This window comes from Phaethon lepturus, unplaced genomic scaffold, assembly GCF_000687285.1.
Source record: "Phaethon lepturus isolate BGI_N335 unplaced genomic scaffold, ASM68728v1 scaffold7320, whole genome shotgun sequence".
Lineage (NCBI taxonomy): Eukaryota > Metazoa > Chordata > Aves > Phaethontiformes > Phaethontidae > Phaethon > Phaethon lepturus.
In genome coordinates, this window is record NW_010512538.1 from 78922 (window position 1) to 93438 (window position 14517).

The 14517-nt window shown below is 39.6% G+C and overlaps 1 protein-coding gene across 1 annotated transcript in view; it reads left to right on the forward strand.

Moving 5' to 3' along the window:
* LOC104620952 (inactive dipeptidyl peptidase 10-like) overlaps positions 1-9764 on the forward strand; it is an 81636-nt gene extending 71872 nt beyond the window's left edge. The window contains 6 exon segments of the mRNA XM_010287318.1: positions 382-473; positions 2018-2065; positions 2764-2885; positions 7320-7367; positions 9484-9582; positions 9691-9764. Coding sequence (XP_010285620.1) covers positions 382-473; positions 2018-2065; positions 2764-2885; positions 7320-7367; positions 9484-9582; positions 9691-9764 — 483 coding nt within the window.
* Positions 9765-14517: the final 4753 nt, after the last annotated feature.

Sequence of the window (14517 nt, forward strand, 5' to 3'; positions counted from 1 at the left end):
TACAAGCATGTAATAAACGTGAAAGCTTGGTGAGCACACTCTGGTGCAGAGTTTTGGTTACAGGGATCTGAGTTAGGTCCCCCCAGCTATGCCCCTGTAAAGGAAAATTAAAACTTGAAGTACAAGCCTTATATTGGGCCACTGAAAGAAAAATTGTGATGGAAACTGAGATGATTTTAATGACTCTGAAAGTTCATATATGGGGGGGAAAGGATATTTGAAGTTCAGGCCTGTCAAAATGTGAGGTTTGTGATTTAAAGATGTTATGTTGCACATTAAAATTTAAAAAGGTGTAATCGGTAATGACATGCAGACAATCCTGCTAGGCAAAGAAAAATGTAACAAGTAAGGTGAAAGTTAATATTTTCTATCTCTCTCCAGGCTAAAAGTGAACAAATCAGTGTGAGACACCTGACATCAGGAAACTGGGAAGTTATCAAAATCCTGGCATATGATGAAAATACTCAAAAGATGTAAGCACTCTTCTCTTTGTCTGTTTATCAAAATATCTGAGTTATTAAAGTGGAATCCATTTAACTGGAAATAGTGTATCTAAAATTACGTAACAGTATTTTTTTCATTTTTGAGCATTACCATAAATTTTACCCTCCCAAGTACATAAAATGCAGTTGTCAGACCATTTATCTGCCACTGTATTACTGCGAGTGTTTTTACACAGAGAAGGAGCATACATCAGTTGACTCGCTGTATTTTTTAAATAAAAGAAATCAACACACAATACAGCAGTAATAATATTTTGATGGCCCTTTCCTGGATTCCAGAAAAGAAATCACAGTAAGTTTTTACTTGATAAAATCCCCACATCTTCAGTTGTCCTGCTTGCTTGGTTACTGCATGAGATCTCTCGACTTCGTTTGGGGATCTGATTCAACCTCATAAATTCAAATTATATGGAGCAATTATCCAAACCCCTAATTTTCACCCAGATCACTCAGAGAGAAATCTTTCCAAATCTTAGCATTATAGTGGGAAGGAAATGCAGCACCTACTTGGTGATTTTTGGGAGCAGTAACGAACTGACACAAAATGTCTGAAGAAGGCTCCACTTCTAGTGGATCTTGGTTAGTTTTCATGTATAGCTGCATGTGGGAAAAGATAAACAGATGTGTCTTATTCTGGTTTTCTTTAAAATAAATGATATCTCAGCAAGGACCTTTTTGAGGCTGCAACAATGCTGTCATCTCCAGTGGTACTGGAGAAACACCCTTTCTGACCTTTCATGGGTTTTGAATATATATCCGTGGGGAATTTGTTTATACTTCTCCGAGGTTGATCTGAAAAAATGAGGTCTGGATGCACTCGGCCTGCAGAGGGGTGGCAGACTGCATGTGGGTTTTCCTAGCCACTTGAGAGGACTTCCTTGCCCTCCTTCTGACTCTCAGACAGAAACCTTGTAGGGATCTCATCTGGGACACACCAAGGACTTTTGATATTCTTTTGATATTCTTGCAGCAGGTCTACTAAGCTGCTTTCCACCCACACAACCTTGTCTGTAAACCATTGCCTAGGGTGCTAGCTTCTGTCTCTAGATAGAAGAAAAAGTCATGCTACAGCTCAAAAAGCTTTCGGGTATCATAAGGCCTCTTGTAATTTATGATATAATTTCATTGTGACCTTTTTATACTCCTTGGATTTATATTGCAAATGCTTGGAGTGAAGGAGGAACGTTCTATTCTGTATTTGTAATGTGCAGAAAGGGGTCCTGGTTGCTACTGGAGCTCCTGGGCATTACAGGAATTAAACAGAAACCATGAAATACAGTTTCCATCACTGTTTTAATATGAAATCATATAGCATCTAAAGTAAACACTCGGTATACTGGGTCTAAGTTTAATCGTGGAGCTTAGGTTTATATGTAAGTATTTGATCTTCATGTATGTTTGGGAATTTTTAGTTGTAAAAAATGTTATTTATCACATCTCTCACCTCTCTAAACACCACACAGATCAGACAGTTTACCAAACTGAGTTTAACTTTGTTCATCTTTTGGGCACAGTTATTTCTTAAGCACTGAAGAATCCCCAAGAGGAAGACAGCTACACAGGTAAGAAGTACATGGGGTTGTGTTAACAGCTTCTTCATCCCAAGCTGTAAGTGCTATGATGTTGTTCTCTGAGCTTAATTGCTGTTTTGGGGCTTGGGTAATCATTTATATTATGTAAAAATTAGTCCATTTGGGCTGTAACAAGAAAAGAATCACAGTTTTTTCAAAACTAAAAATGCTTGTGATATTTTACTTTTTTTTTTTAAATGTTTTACCACTTATGTCTTCACTTGTCCGTTATAAGCATCTAAAAAGCTAAACCTAAATGCAAGCATGTAATATGATTGCATTTTTAAAAGTAGTGAAAGTCTTCTAAATAAAAATGCTGTTTATGGGGTCTACTCATGCAATTTGAAGTGTGTGGGCAAAGCACCTCCTCCTTACACAAACCTCAGTGCTTAAATCTGAAGTTACTGAGGCTTTTAATGGTGTCCTTCTAACATTGTTACCTTGCAGCACTGCTAGTTATTGGAACTCCAGTCCTGCTTTGGGCAGGTTTTGGATCCTGTCCACATTGCTCAGTTTACACAACAGTAGTCCACTGAGTCATCTGAAAACAGTTTGCATCAGGCAAAAAATACGACTGATATTTTGGCAAGTTTAGCGAATGAAACAAATTTTATCACTCTGATGAGCTAATTCTTGGCTTGTTATATTTTATTCCAATGGAAAATGTTTCTGATCAATTTTTTCCCCAGTGTATCAACAGTGGGTTCATTGGATCGTCAGTGTCTCTCATGCAACTTCTGGGAAGATCAGTGCACATACTTCAGTGCAAAGTTTAGCCCCATGAATAGGCATTTTTTACTGCACTGTAAAGGTAAGTCAAATGCACAGCGTGTAATAGTACTGTGTTTGCTTCTGAATTACTGTATTCCCTTGAGAAGTGCATGAGGCTGGAGTCTAACACTTAGCTCAGTAGAGAATTACTCGAAGTTCTGTACAGAGCTTATTGCAAGACTGTAAGTAAAGATGTTCTGTGTAAAAGCTAAAGAACAAGTGATATCAGAAAGCTGCTCCAATCCTAAACCTTTCAGTCCTAGTAAAGGACATGGACTTTTACAATTACCCTGGATAAAAATCTTTCACAAAAAAAATACGGAATTTATAGTGATGGTATTGTGGTTTGTAACAGCTTCATTGTAGTATGTATTGGGATCGATCTAGTGCAACCATACCTAGTCAAAAAATGAGGGCCCACTTTCTGTAACAGTGTGTCTGTGTGTGTATAAATATATGTATAGTGTATCTATACATTCTCACCCACATAGGTGTATATGTATGTGTATGCGAGTATCTACCAAAAAACTGTGTCTTGGTTTAACCCCAGCTGGGAACTAAGCCCCATGCAGCCACTCGCTCACTCCCCCACGGTGGGATGGGGGAGAGAATCAGAAGGGTAAAAGTGAGAAAACTCATGGTTTGAGGTAAAGACAGTTTAATAGGTAAAGCAAAAGCCACAGACAGAGCAAAACAGGGAATTCATTGACCACGTCCCACGGGCAGGCAGGTGTTCGGCCATCTCCAGGGAAGCAGGGCTGCATCACGTGTAACGGTCACTTGGGAAGACAGACGCCATCACTCCAAACGTCCCTCCACCCCTTCCTTCTTCTTCGTCCCAGCTTTATATACCGAGCACGATGTCGTATGGTACGGAATGTCCCTCTGGCCAGCCGGGGTCGGCTGTCCTGGCTGTGCCCCCCCAGCTCCCCGGGCACCCCCCGCCTGCTCGCTGGCAGGGCAGAGGGTGAGGAGCTGGACAGTCCTCGGCTGCTCAGCAACAACCCAAAACATCAGTGTGTTATCAACGTTATTTTCATCCCAAATCCAAAACATGGCACTATGCCAGCTACCAGGACGAAAAGTAACTTTATCCCAGCGGAAACTAGCACAAACAGGTATGGTGTAACCCACGCAGACAGATCCTCTTTTGCAATAAATAACTTTTAGCTTTTTATTGTTAGCTGCATTCCAGTAGCACTAAATGGCACCAACTGGGTTCAGAGCTGGTATGTATAAACAGAAAAACAGAACCATCCCACACTGAGAAATTTATAACCTACACCCGGGAAATAAACACTGATAAATAAGTAAGATAATAAAAACAGGTGCAGAAAAGCATGAGACAATCAATAATAAAGTGTATAGCTAGGCCTGTTGACCTTGAAACGTGCAGTATTTTACAGACGATGTTCTCGCAGTGTTTTTGCTCAACTAGCATTAGATTGAAAACAGTAGAACACAATTCATCTGAAATACATGTGAATAGCCCATTCTATTTGCATGCATTTTTTTCTATTTCTTTTGCAACTTTTTTTTGCACAAAATAAAATATCTGCCTGCTTTAGAATTGAATCTATTCAAACTGTGAATATATATTGGCTAAAATAAGGTTGTGGTTGTTTTGTTTTGTTTTGTTTTTGTGGAAGTGCACCTATAATACGTAGCTGATTAGAAAAAAATATAACAACTTTATGATTTGTACATGGTTAAAGCTGCGGCAGAAGTTACGGAACTAATCCTGAGGCCCTTATCTGACTAAAGACTACGCTAGTAATGAGCTCCTCATGGTTTAAGCAGAGTTTTCCCTTGTGCTTGACATAGTGCCTGTGGGGAAAGTGTCAGATTTCTGCAAGAGGGAGGGTTTGTAAATTGGGAAGAGGTTTTCTTCCCTGAACCAGTAATGTTCTCGTGCCCAAAAACATAGCTTCTTGTTATTATTTTAGCAAAGTGTATTCAGCCTGTAATTTTTAACACATTCCTTTGATATAAAAATGTGGATTCCAGTAGGAGGTTGCACATGAAATTGCTCACAAGCTCTTGACTTCCAGTGACTTTGGAGATGGCAGTTCTCTTTCTGAGCTGGTAAGAATGTAGATCTTCCTCCCAGGATTAAACCTACACTCCACTGAGTTGCAACCGGTAGACTGCCCTAAGCTGCAGGTGTTGGGCAGGGGTGATAAAACACTGTCATTAAGTTTTCCTACCTCTAACATTAATATATAGTTGTCAACTTGGGGTTATTCAGAGGAGCTCTCTTGTGTTTCATCAGAGCTTGACAATTACGGCAGCAGTGTGGCTCCCGTGTACCGCCGCAGCTCTGCAAAATGCCCCTGGTGGGGCTGATATTTGACAGTATCGAAGCTGATGGCAACATCATCACAGAGCAAGTATTAAATCTCTTCTGCGGGGAGCTGCTTGTAGGAGTATGAGGTAACCCGCTTCAAGGAGACAGATGACACCATGCCTATGTGCATACACGCTCATTTTCCAACAGCGAAAAGCCTGACTGAACTGTTACAAAAGCAATTTCCCCAGAAAAATCCTTGGGGAACTCTGGACTGGTTTGATCTACACAAATTTCAATTCTTCCACCTCCTGTTTACCCATGAGCACCTTTATTAGGATAGTTTTTCCTTCTTAGTTACCCTCAGCCAGGACATCTGCCTCGCTATACCAGCTGTATCCGTCCCCAGGGACTCTCCTGAGTGAGGAGTTATTTCTAGCCTGGTGGATGGAGGACCAGCTCTACAGCCTCTCAGTTTTGGCAGGTGCGTCCTTTGCACTTTTCCACACTGCTTGTGGATTTTTCCTTTAGCACTTCATAAACACTAACAGATGTTAATGTCTCCGCTAAATTAAGATACTTCACAAAGGGAGTAATTGTTTTTCCCATTTTATACAGCAGGAAATAAGTTGTGCGTTTAGTGTTAGTTATAGGAGGTCAATGGGAAATTCAAGTGCTGTGCTTAGTTCTGATGAGCTGGAACACAATGCCTGTAACACAAGTCTGTCTTTCTCTTTTCTGATCGGCTTTTTAATCTACTGTAATCTCCCTTTTTCAAAATCTGTCATCATCCTTCCATCTTTTAGTATGACAAATAGAGCTGTCCTGGAAAATACCAGTGATTTCACCTCCAAAACCTGTCTTTCTTAAATCAGAATCCAAAGCAAAACAACAAATTCAGAAGTAAGAAGAGCTGGAAAAACAATACAAAGAAAAAGAGACAGCTGAGGAAATTATCTTTTGAAGACCTAAGGCAGAAAGCTTTGATTTGTCAACAATCTACCTGTAAGATTTTTGTCAAAAGTCTCCCTTGAGGCAGAGAAGGAAATTGGTAAAAGTCTTCAGTGGAGTCTGTCAGAGGCAGTGAATGGCATCATGCTATTTATTTCAGGTATTTAAGTTTCCCTAGGCTCATGCCATAATTAATTGAGAGAGATAACCTCCTCAGGATGACTCAAAATGCATAAATTAAGCTCTGTCTCTGAACTGCTCTCAAAGGGAATCTTTTTTTTCCCCAAAAAAAAGGGAGCCTGAACTCCTAATTTCAGAGGGTCCATGCCTTCGTTCGCCATGGGGTCCTCGGGGACTTTTTTCTGCATCATCCTTCCTAGAGCAGTAGTGACTGCCTGCATGTAATTCAAACTCTTATCTCACCAAGATAAAACTAATTTTCCCGTGTACGAATTTGGTGTTGGGGGTGGGGACACAACATTTTTTTTTTGCAAGTTTACACTAGTGGGAGTCCTCAGAGCAAGAACAGAGATCTCAGCTGTGCTTCTGAATATGCTGAATGTTTGGTCACCCCCGTTTCACATGCCGTCTTGTGCATTTGCACAGTACTTGCGAATGTGGAGAATTATTCTTGGTGGTTTTAGATTCTCAATGGTACAGTAAAGATACAGTATCTGACACTACCATGAAGTAAGACTATCTTACATTAGACCTAGATTTAACCGTGATGCTCTTGGCCTTCCAGAGCTGAGGTACCAACGGAGGTTCTTAAACAGATAAGTAAGTGAAATATGTGATAATTTTTCAACACCTCTGTAGCTCTTCCCTAAAAAACATAAGTGAGTATCATCATTAGTTCACTTCCCAGTCAAGCTAAAGTTACTCTTTCTGAATGTCAAACTGCTATTTTTTAGACAGTGCCGTTAAGTGCCTGTGTAATTTTTTTTGTTCTGCACTTTTAGCTAAAACAGATTTAAAAAAAAAAAAAAGCTCCCTCTAGGTGCAGGGGTGTAGGCTGCTTGCTGAACGGGCAGAAGGCAGTCTCCGTTTCACACTTTGTTGGGACCATACCCTAACCTGCGTCCTTCCCAGGAGACACCCGTGGAGTTACCGCTGTGTTTGAAGAGAAGCATGTGCACAGGGCGTCCAGCTTCTGGCCTTACGTGGTCACTGGTGTTCTCATTCTTCGTTATTGACTGAAATACTTCCTCCGTTTTTCTTCTCTCCTCAAAACAGGGCCAGGCGTTCCAGTCGTTAGCGTGCACAGTACGAGTAATACTGCAAGTGAGTATTCCTTATGGAACAGGTATATTTTATTATCGTCCTTGATTGTTCTGGGGCGCGTGGTGGAGGGGAAAGGCAGTTACAAGTAAATGAAAGCTAATACATGGCTCATTCATATAAAATTCTATTAATTACCTTTTAGCAACATCCACATCTGCAAATGAAAAGGAAAGAAGTTAATCAAATGACTAAAACTTTCCCAGGCTTTTCGGATATGTTTTATGCTAAGTGCATATCATTCATCTTCTATTTACACTTGAGTTAATTAGATGGCAGGTTGGTCTTCATCCATTTCACTTTCTATGTAAATTATACTGCCATTACGATACACCTGCTGCATTTTTAGAGATGTTTTTAAAGTTACAATCCAATTATCTTGAAGTAAGGTACAGTCTTTGGACCATTGATCATAAAATCTGACCTACATACGATGAACTTAGTCCTTCTCCTACATTTCTCAAATCAGAGCAACTCTACTGACATTTTCAATGATGGCAAATCCAAGAACAAAGGCTTTTCAGGAGGGTATTCAATACCTCTGATTTTCAAGTTTTACTCGTTGCTTTCTGTGTATTGGCACCAAATCTGTTGCTGTTTCCTGGCTGCTTGGGGTGCTTTGTAATGGGAGACTGTCCTTGAACAGCAGAGTTTTCCTCACTTAGGTATTTCTCTGGTACAGTAGAGGTAACAACTCTGCTACCTCCAACTCCACTGTGGCTCCAAGTAGCATGAAAGTGTGGATTACAGGAAAGGGGACATCTTTCCACCCAAAACCATTAAACCAATCCTTACCTGTTCTAATTGCATTCAATAGATTATCCCCAGAAAGTTTCCCAGAACACAAAAGTCCTGAACTGTACTTGTCTGCATCCCTTTTGTCACGGGCCAGCACTATTCGGCTCTAACAGTGGACCTAACATTGCATGTTGAAGTAGCGTACGGATCAATAGTATCATGCTATCAGGTGTTAATTAATGTCTGCACTTTAGCTGCTTTTTTTTTTTTTTTTTTTTAATGTCACTGGTGATAGTATTTGCAAAGCTGAGTGCCATAGCACACCAAGGGGAGGCACTTTTATCCAACTCAATAAGGACTAGCTATTCCTGCTCAAAGTAAATTCATTGACTTCTGTAGAGCTACTCAGTTCTCTGAAGGTAGACTTTCGCTCTTTCTTACTTGTATCTAAAATACTCTTGATAGCGAATTATTGTAAGAGAGATTTATGTACAGCATCTTAGAGGAAAACAAAGCAAGTCACGATAGAGGGATGTTGTTTGTTATAACAACAAGAAACCAAATAATAAGGGAGATAATTTACTATTAATGTTTCAGTGGAAGATTAGATTATCCTCTTCAATTCATAAAAGAATGATTAAGGATTACTTCAATTATTCCATCCTCAGACTATAATTATACCATTTTGGTTGACTGCCCAGAACAAACATTCTCCTTAGATTATCTGTTTTGGCCCTAAGTGGAGGGTTTATTGTTTAGTAAAAAAATCTACATTTTGGAAGCCAGATTAGTAATTTGAATAAAAAAGAAAAGGAAAAAAAAAAGAACTAATTAATCATTCTTTCATGTGCAAAAGGATTGCTTCAAATCTGTCTGCAGCTTTAAAGCAAACTGAAGTCTTGCTCCTGGCTGAAGTGCAGACGACAGAGAAGGACATGCAGTGATCAAGTAGAGCTGTGCTGGCTAAATATTGACTTGGAATACGTAGCTTGAAAAGGATGCCTGCTTGAGGCTTAGGATATTGCCTAGCAGACTAGCCTTTCCCTGTAACAGCTGCTGTTAGTATTTGCCAGGGATACCAGTATTCACGTTGTTCATCAGCAATTTTATTGTTAGTGCTTAACGAAAACAAAATCTACTGAAGCCAGAAAATGGAATAGCTGTACATGTTTTGAATTAGGCTGATTGCTCGGTTCCTGAATTGCAAAGCAGTTGCAATACAAAAAAAAGTATTTACAGAAGGAATTTATTTACAAGTTTTATCATTGCACATTTGTCTCTTTTTCTTTAATTTTTTTGAATCTTGATTAATCTGTGATGTGATGAGGCTTGCTTTCAACTTGCTACCTTTCAACTTGCTTTTTCTTCCCATTTTCTACAGAGTTTTATATTTTGGAAAATAATGGTGTGTTGAAAGAAGCTGTTTTTAAGAAAAAGAATTCCAGGACTGAAATTAAAATGCTTCACATTGAGGATTACGGTAAATTTGGCAAAATGTTATTTTAGCAAACCAAAAGCTTTCTTGCAATGTTACTGTTTTTCATCTGTGTAACTACCAGCCTTTAATGTTCTGCTCTTTTCTTGAAAGAACTCCCTTTACAGTTGTCACTGCCAAAAGATTTCACGGATCGAAACCAGTATGCCCTTCTATTAATAATGTAAGTATCTGTGTAGAATCACTCAAAATAATAAAAAAGTACTTCTTAGAAAGCATTAAACTCTGTAATTAGAAAATGTTGGTTTACCTTGTGTAGGAAAGTTACCTCGTGGATTTGAGTTGATAAATCAAAACGCTTGTTCTCGGGAAGATTTTGTTATAGGTGCTATCTGGTAGAGGTGCCTGGGGTTTTTTGAATTCTTCAAAGCTGGCTCTGCTCCATTGTGCTTTTATGTACATGGGGCACTGGTTCTTCTGATGGTGTAGCTGTGAGTAATTCTGCAGACTTTCCTGGACCCATACTGATCCCTACCCACAGAGGATCTCATTCAGAGCAGGTACTCCTTTTTCTTCCCTTTTCATGCCTGATAGAAGTGGGTAGAGCTTCTAATGGGGGCTCCGTTAAGATGCGTAACGCCAAACTGCTTTTAGGAGCATAAGAAAAGAAGAAAAAAATATTTTTGAGCATCAATGGCTGCAGGCGTGATAGGCATGATCCAACGTCTGTTGATGTTTGTAGGAAATCTCTGTGGAAGGAAGGAAGCACTCCCTGGCAACCTGCGCTGTGCTTTTAAAAAAGAAGTAGTGTGTGTATTTCTTTCAGAGACAGTCAGCCTTTAAGTTGCATGTCTGCAGAATGTATAGCAGAGGAAGGGGGAAGTCGTGAGCATACCTGCAGCCTACCTAGGAAAACAGTAATGGTCGTCTCAGGGCAGCACCCGTTGTTCTTCCCCCAAGCTCAACATGGCTCTGCCATGGATGGAGAGGGCTTTCCTGTACCTACAGATCTTCCTCCACTCCCACATGGAAGGAATTGATGGGAATTTAACCAACACAGGTGTAGGAGTGCACTGCTAATTTCATGAAAATAGCAGTTAGCTGAGCTGTATCGCCTGGAACAGGCATCCCCTTAGTGAGGGCAGAGATCCTTATTGCTCCATGTGCGGTCAAACTTACAAGCTTGAGCTGCCGAGCGATCCCAAATTCCTCTACTCAGATCAGATCTTAGGTAATAGGACAGAGAGGCATAAAACTTCTTATTTCTAAGTCCAGTCTGTGTTTAAAACTCAGGTTTTTCAGTTGTATTTATCTGCAGTTGCGGAGGCTCTCTGCTTTAAGTGGCTCATGAACACGTTTTTCTTTTCATGTGGAGAAACGGGACACATGGATTACTTTATCTTTACAGTATTTGCTAGCATGACCTTGAAGCATGATTATTTTTTAAGCAGCTCTTTTAAGTGTGCCAAAGGCAAACCAGCTCTGAATTGACACCAGCAGCATTTCAGGGAGCTGCAAACGCTTGTGCTGCTTCTTTTTTTCTGAGAGTAAGGAGACACTAAGGTTTTAGCAGTGTCATGTTTTCCTTTTTAAGTATCCTGCCATGTACAGTTATGGTAGAATATGAGGTTATACACTCATGTAGAACCTGGACAAGAAAGGCAGTAAGCATCAGAAACCTGGAGAAGGCCAAGGCCAAAAATGACAGGAAAAGGAAGAAAAAACCTAAGGAAATACTATTATGAAATATTTTTAGATATCAAGAGTTGAAATACCTGAGAACAGTATTGAGGCAGGATCTGAATTTAAACTTACCAAAGTTGTCAGTACCCAGTGAGTGAATAATGTGTCCAAGTCATAATGTATGGATACGTTTTGTAATTGTTTTAATTTTTTATGATGTGCTTGTGGGATAAAAGGGAATAATAAATTTATAAATGTATTCACTTATAAATACAAATTGTGGTATCTACATTTATAATATGGAGAGTTTGCTTCTTTTTAGTCAAATCCTTACTTTTGCAATACCGAATTCTCAATGTTAGCTTTAACAGGAGTTATTTTTAGAAAACCCTATACACTTCAAACTTGAAATCTGTATCAGCTCATGTAATGTTGCATGTGTTGTGTACCCCTCTTTCCTAGAAGCAAAAGAAGTTATATTTCTTCAGCAGCTTTTTACAGACTTTAAACTAGGGTTGCCAGCAATCCTTTTTTGAGTTAAAGATGTCCCCAAATGAGATATAAAACTGAAAACTGTTATTGAAGTTACGGGATGTTCCCTTGTGGGATGATTATTTGAGCCTAATAAATTCTGACCAGCTCTTGAGAAAGAACAACTGGAAATCTGTGATTGTGCAGAGGGTAATTTGTTGACCCATACAACTCCAGATTGACATCTTAAGGTTTATTTCATTATCAGAAGTACTACTTTCAAGAAAAAAAAAGTATTCAGGTCCAAGCAGAACTTGTAGCTTTTACAGGAAACATTGGTTAGTTGTATATATGGTATCATTTCCCAGATATTTGACTTTCCTGTGTCCCAGAGTGGTAGTGTTGGGACTGATTGAGAAACACCCTGTTCCTACTGCTAGAAGTGTTAGACAGAAATTTTATTAGTGGCTGATAATAAGTGCTGCCTCTCATATTGTTCAGCTGCACCTACTTTCTTGCTTACGTTCTCAGCCATGATAAAATTATCATTATATTCCAACTATTGAAAGCTTGAAAAAGATTGCTTACCGATGTCCTTGGTGAGAATGTTTGTTTAATTGTATATCTATTTTTTGGAAAGGAGATCCTATACAACATCTTGATTGAGGCAACATAGGCTTGGATGAGTATAAAGAGAAGATGTGTATCTGGAAAAGCGAAGTATTAGCAGATATGAAGTGGCTTTTGCTTTCCATCTCAGTAGTACTGCAATTTGACAAGGACTTAAGAAAATGAGAGGGAGGGAAGGAAGGACAGTAAGGAAGAGAGAATATGACTTTAAACCTGAAATTCGCCTAATATGTCTCTGCAGTGCAAATTAAATGCCTGGTTATGTGCGTATGAGCTTCTCAGTGCATGTGGGCTTTGTCCCCTAAGCTGGAGGTTAAATATGGCATCTGAGGCCTAGCAGGCTCGCACCGGCTCTTTGGCCACGGTGGTTGCTTCAGAGTCTCTCCTGGCCTCTGCAGAAGATTCCTCTCCCCTGTGTCTTACGTTTTGACGGGACCTGGTTCGCCTGTGTGGTCTCGTCCCTGTCTGCAGGATTTTTGTGCCTGGTGGCTGGTTTCACCGACTCAGAATCTTGTTGATGGCTGAGGTTCAGAATTCTACTGTAAATTTTTGTCAGCAGCAGCTGCTTCTGTGTGGTGTTAATGTGCTCTCCGGGCCAACAGGCTTGCGATTACAATAACAGAATTTGGAAATAGATAAGGGGGAGAAAGCTTGGTGTTATTTGGTAGATTTTTTTTCAAATCACTGAAAGCTAGTGGCCATTTCAAAGCTGCATGACTATAACAAGGCTCTTCTATTCATGTAAGGGTGCCTGCAGATAAATGTGAACTCCCAGGACATGGCACCCAGGTGTCTGAGTGTTAAGGCTGAATCCTGGAAGGGAGCCCGGACCAGTGGATTCTGGTCCTGGTGTGAAACCTGGGTGTGAACTCAGTACAGCTCCGCGTAGACACAAGCTTAACCTAAGGACCGGGCCCTGAATATCCTGTAACCTTCATCATAAGGATTTTGTGAAGATTCATCCATTAGCAGTTGCAAAGCATGCTGCAACGTTCAAATAGAAGATCATTGTATCACTATGTTAAAATTCATGTCAGACTGTATGGCTGGACTGTCTAACAGATAGGTCTCGTACAGAAACCAGTTATGTCGGCTAGCACTATTTTTCTTTCCAGAATTGTGATGCATAGGCCATAAAATGCTAAATAGGTTATAACGCTCTCCTTTCTTCCATTTGTTCTCCTAAACCACTAATACATTTCACACTCGGTTTCCTTCTGATATAATACATACAATGTAGCTATAGATTAGAGGTGTACAGTAATTGCCTGAAAGAGTGATTATCATCTCTTTTCTATGTAATTAAGATCAAAGTTTAAATTTCAGATCCTGGATTTTCTCATTATGGTTCACCTTGCTCATTAAAAAAGTTGGAAGATACACTCCTTGGTAACGCACAGGAAATGATTAAGTAAAGACTCTGGCATTTAATCTGGATAATAAAATGAGAGGTGATAATCATTCTTTATTTTTTCTTGAACATAATTAACCTCATTCCTCCAAAATCTGTAGATAATGTATCTTAAATGTCAGCATTTATTATTTAACACCATTTAAAATTGTCCAATATGTATTTATGATACATTATGTCCATATATGTATGGTATTGTAAAACTGAATCAGTGGAGAGAGTGTTCTGATCTTCGAGGGGAAAAACCCCACATTATTCTCCAAAGGAACAGTGCGTTGTCACCAAGAGATTTCTGTTTGTTTGGTTTTTTACTTATTTTCTTATATTTTGGTAATAAACAGGAATCATTTCACCTGGTACTGAAATGATGAAAGTTTTAGGCCTTGACCAAGCAATCAAACCTGCTTATGCCTCCAGTTAATACGCTCTCGGGACTGGTAGGAAAATAAGGAGGGTTGGAAGTGAAGATTTTTTTACAGCTTCAGGAATAACTCATTAAAAGACTAGAAGAAACGTAGACAGGCATAATGCAAAATATTTGTGATCTGAGGTAGGTAGCAGTTTGCGTACTGACAGCTCTCTTGTGTCCCTTTCATTTGTTGTGAAGGATACTACTCGTTGTAACTGGCGGCTGGTGCAAGTGAAGGAGCAATGCTTGGCTACATGGTGAACTGTAAAAATATGTGGTGGGTTCCACGACTTTGATTGCAATATGCTTGCAAGGGGCACGTCCCTGAAGGCCTTTTTGCTTGATGAGTTCTTCCTCTGTAGAACAACTGCAAAGT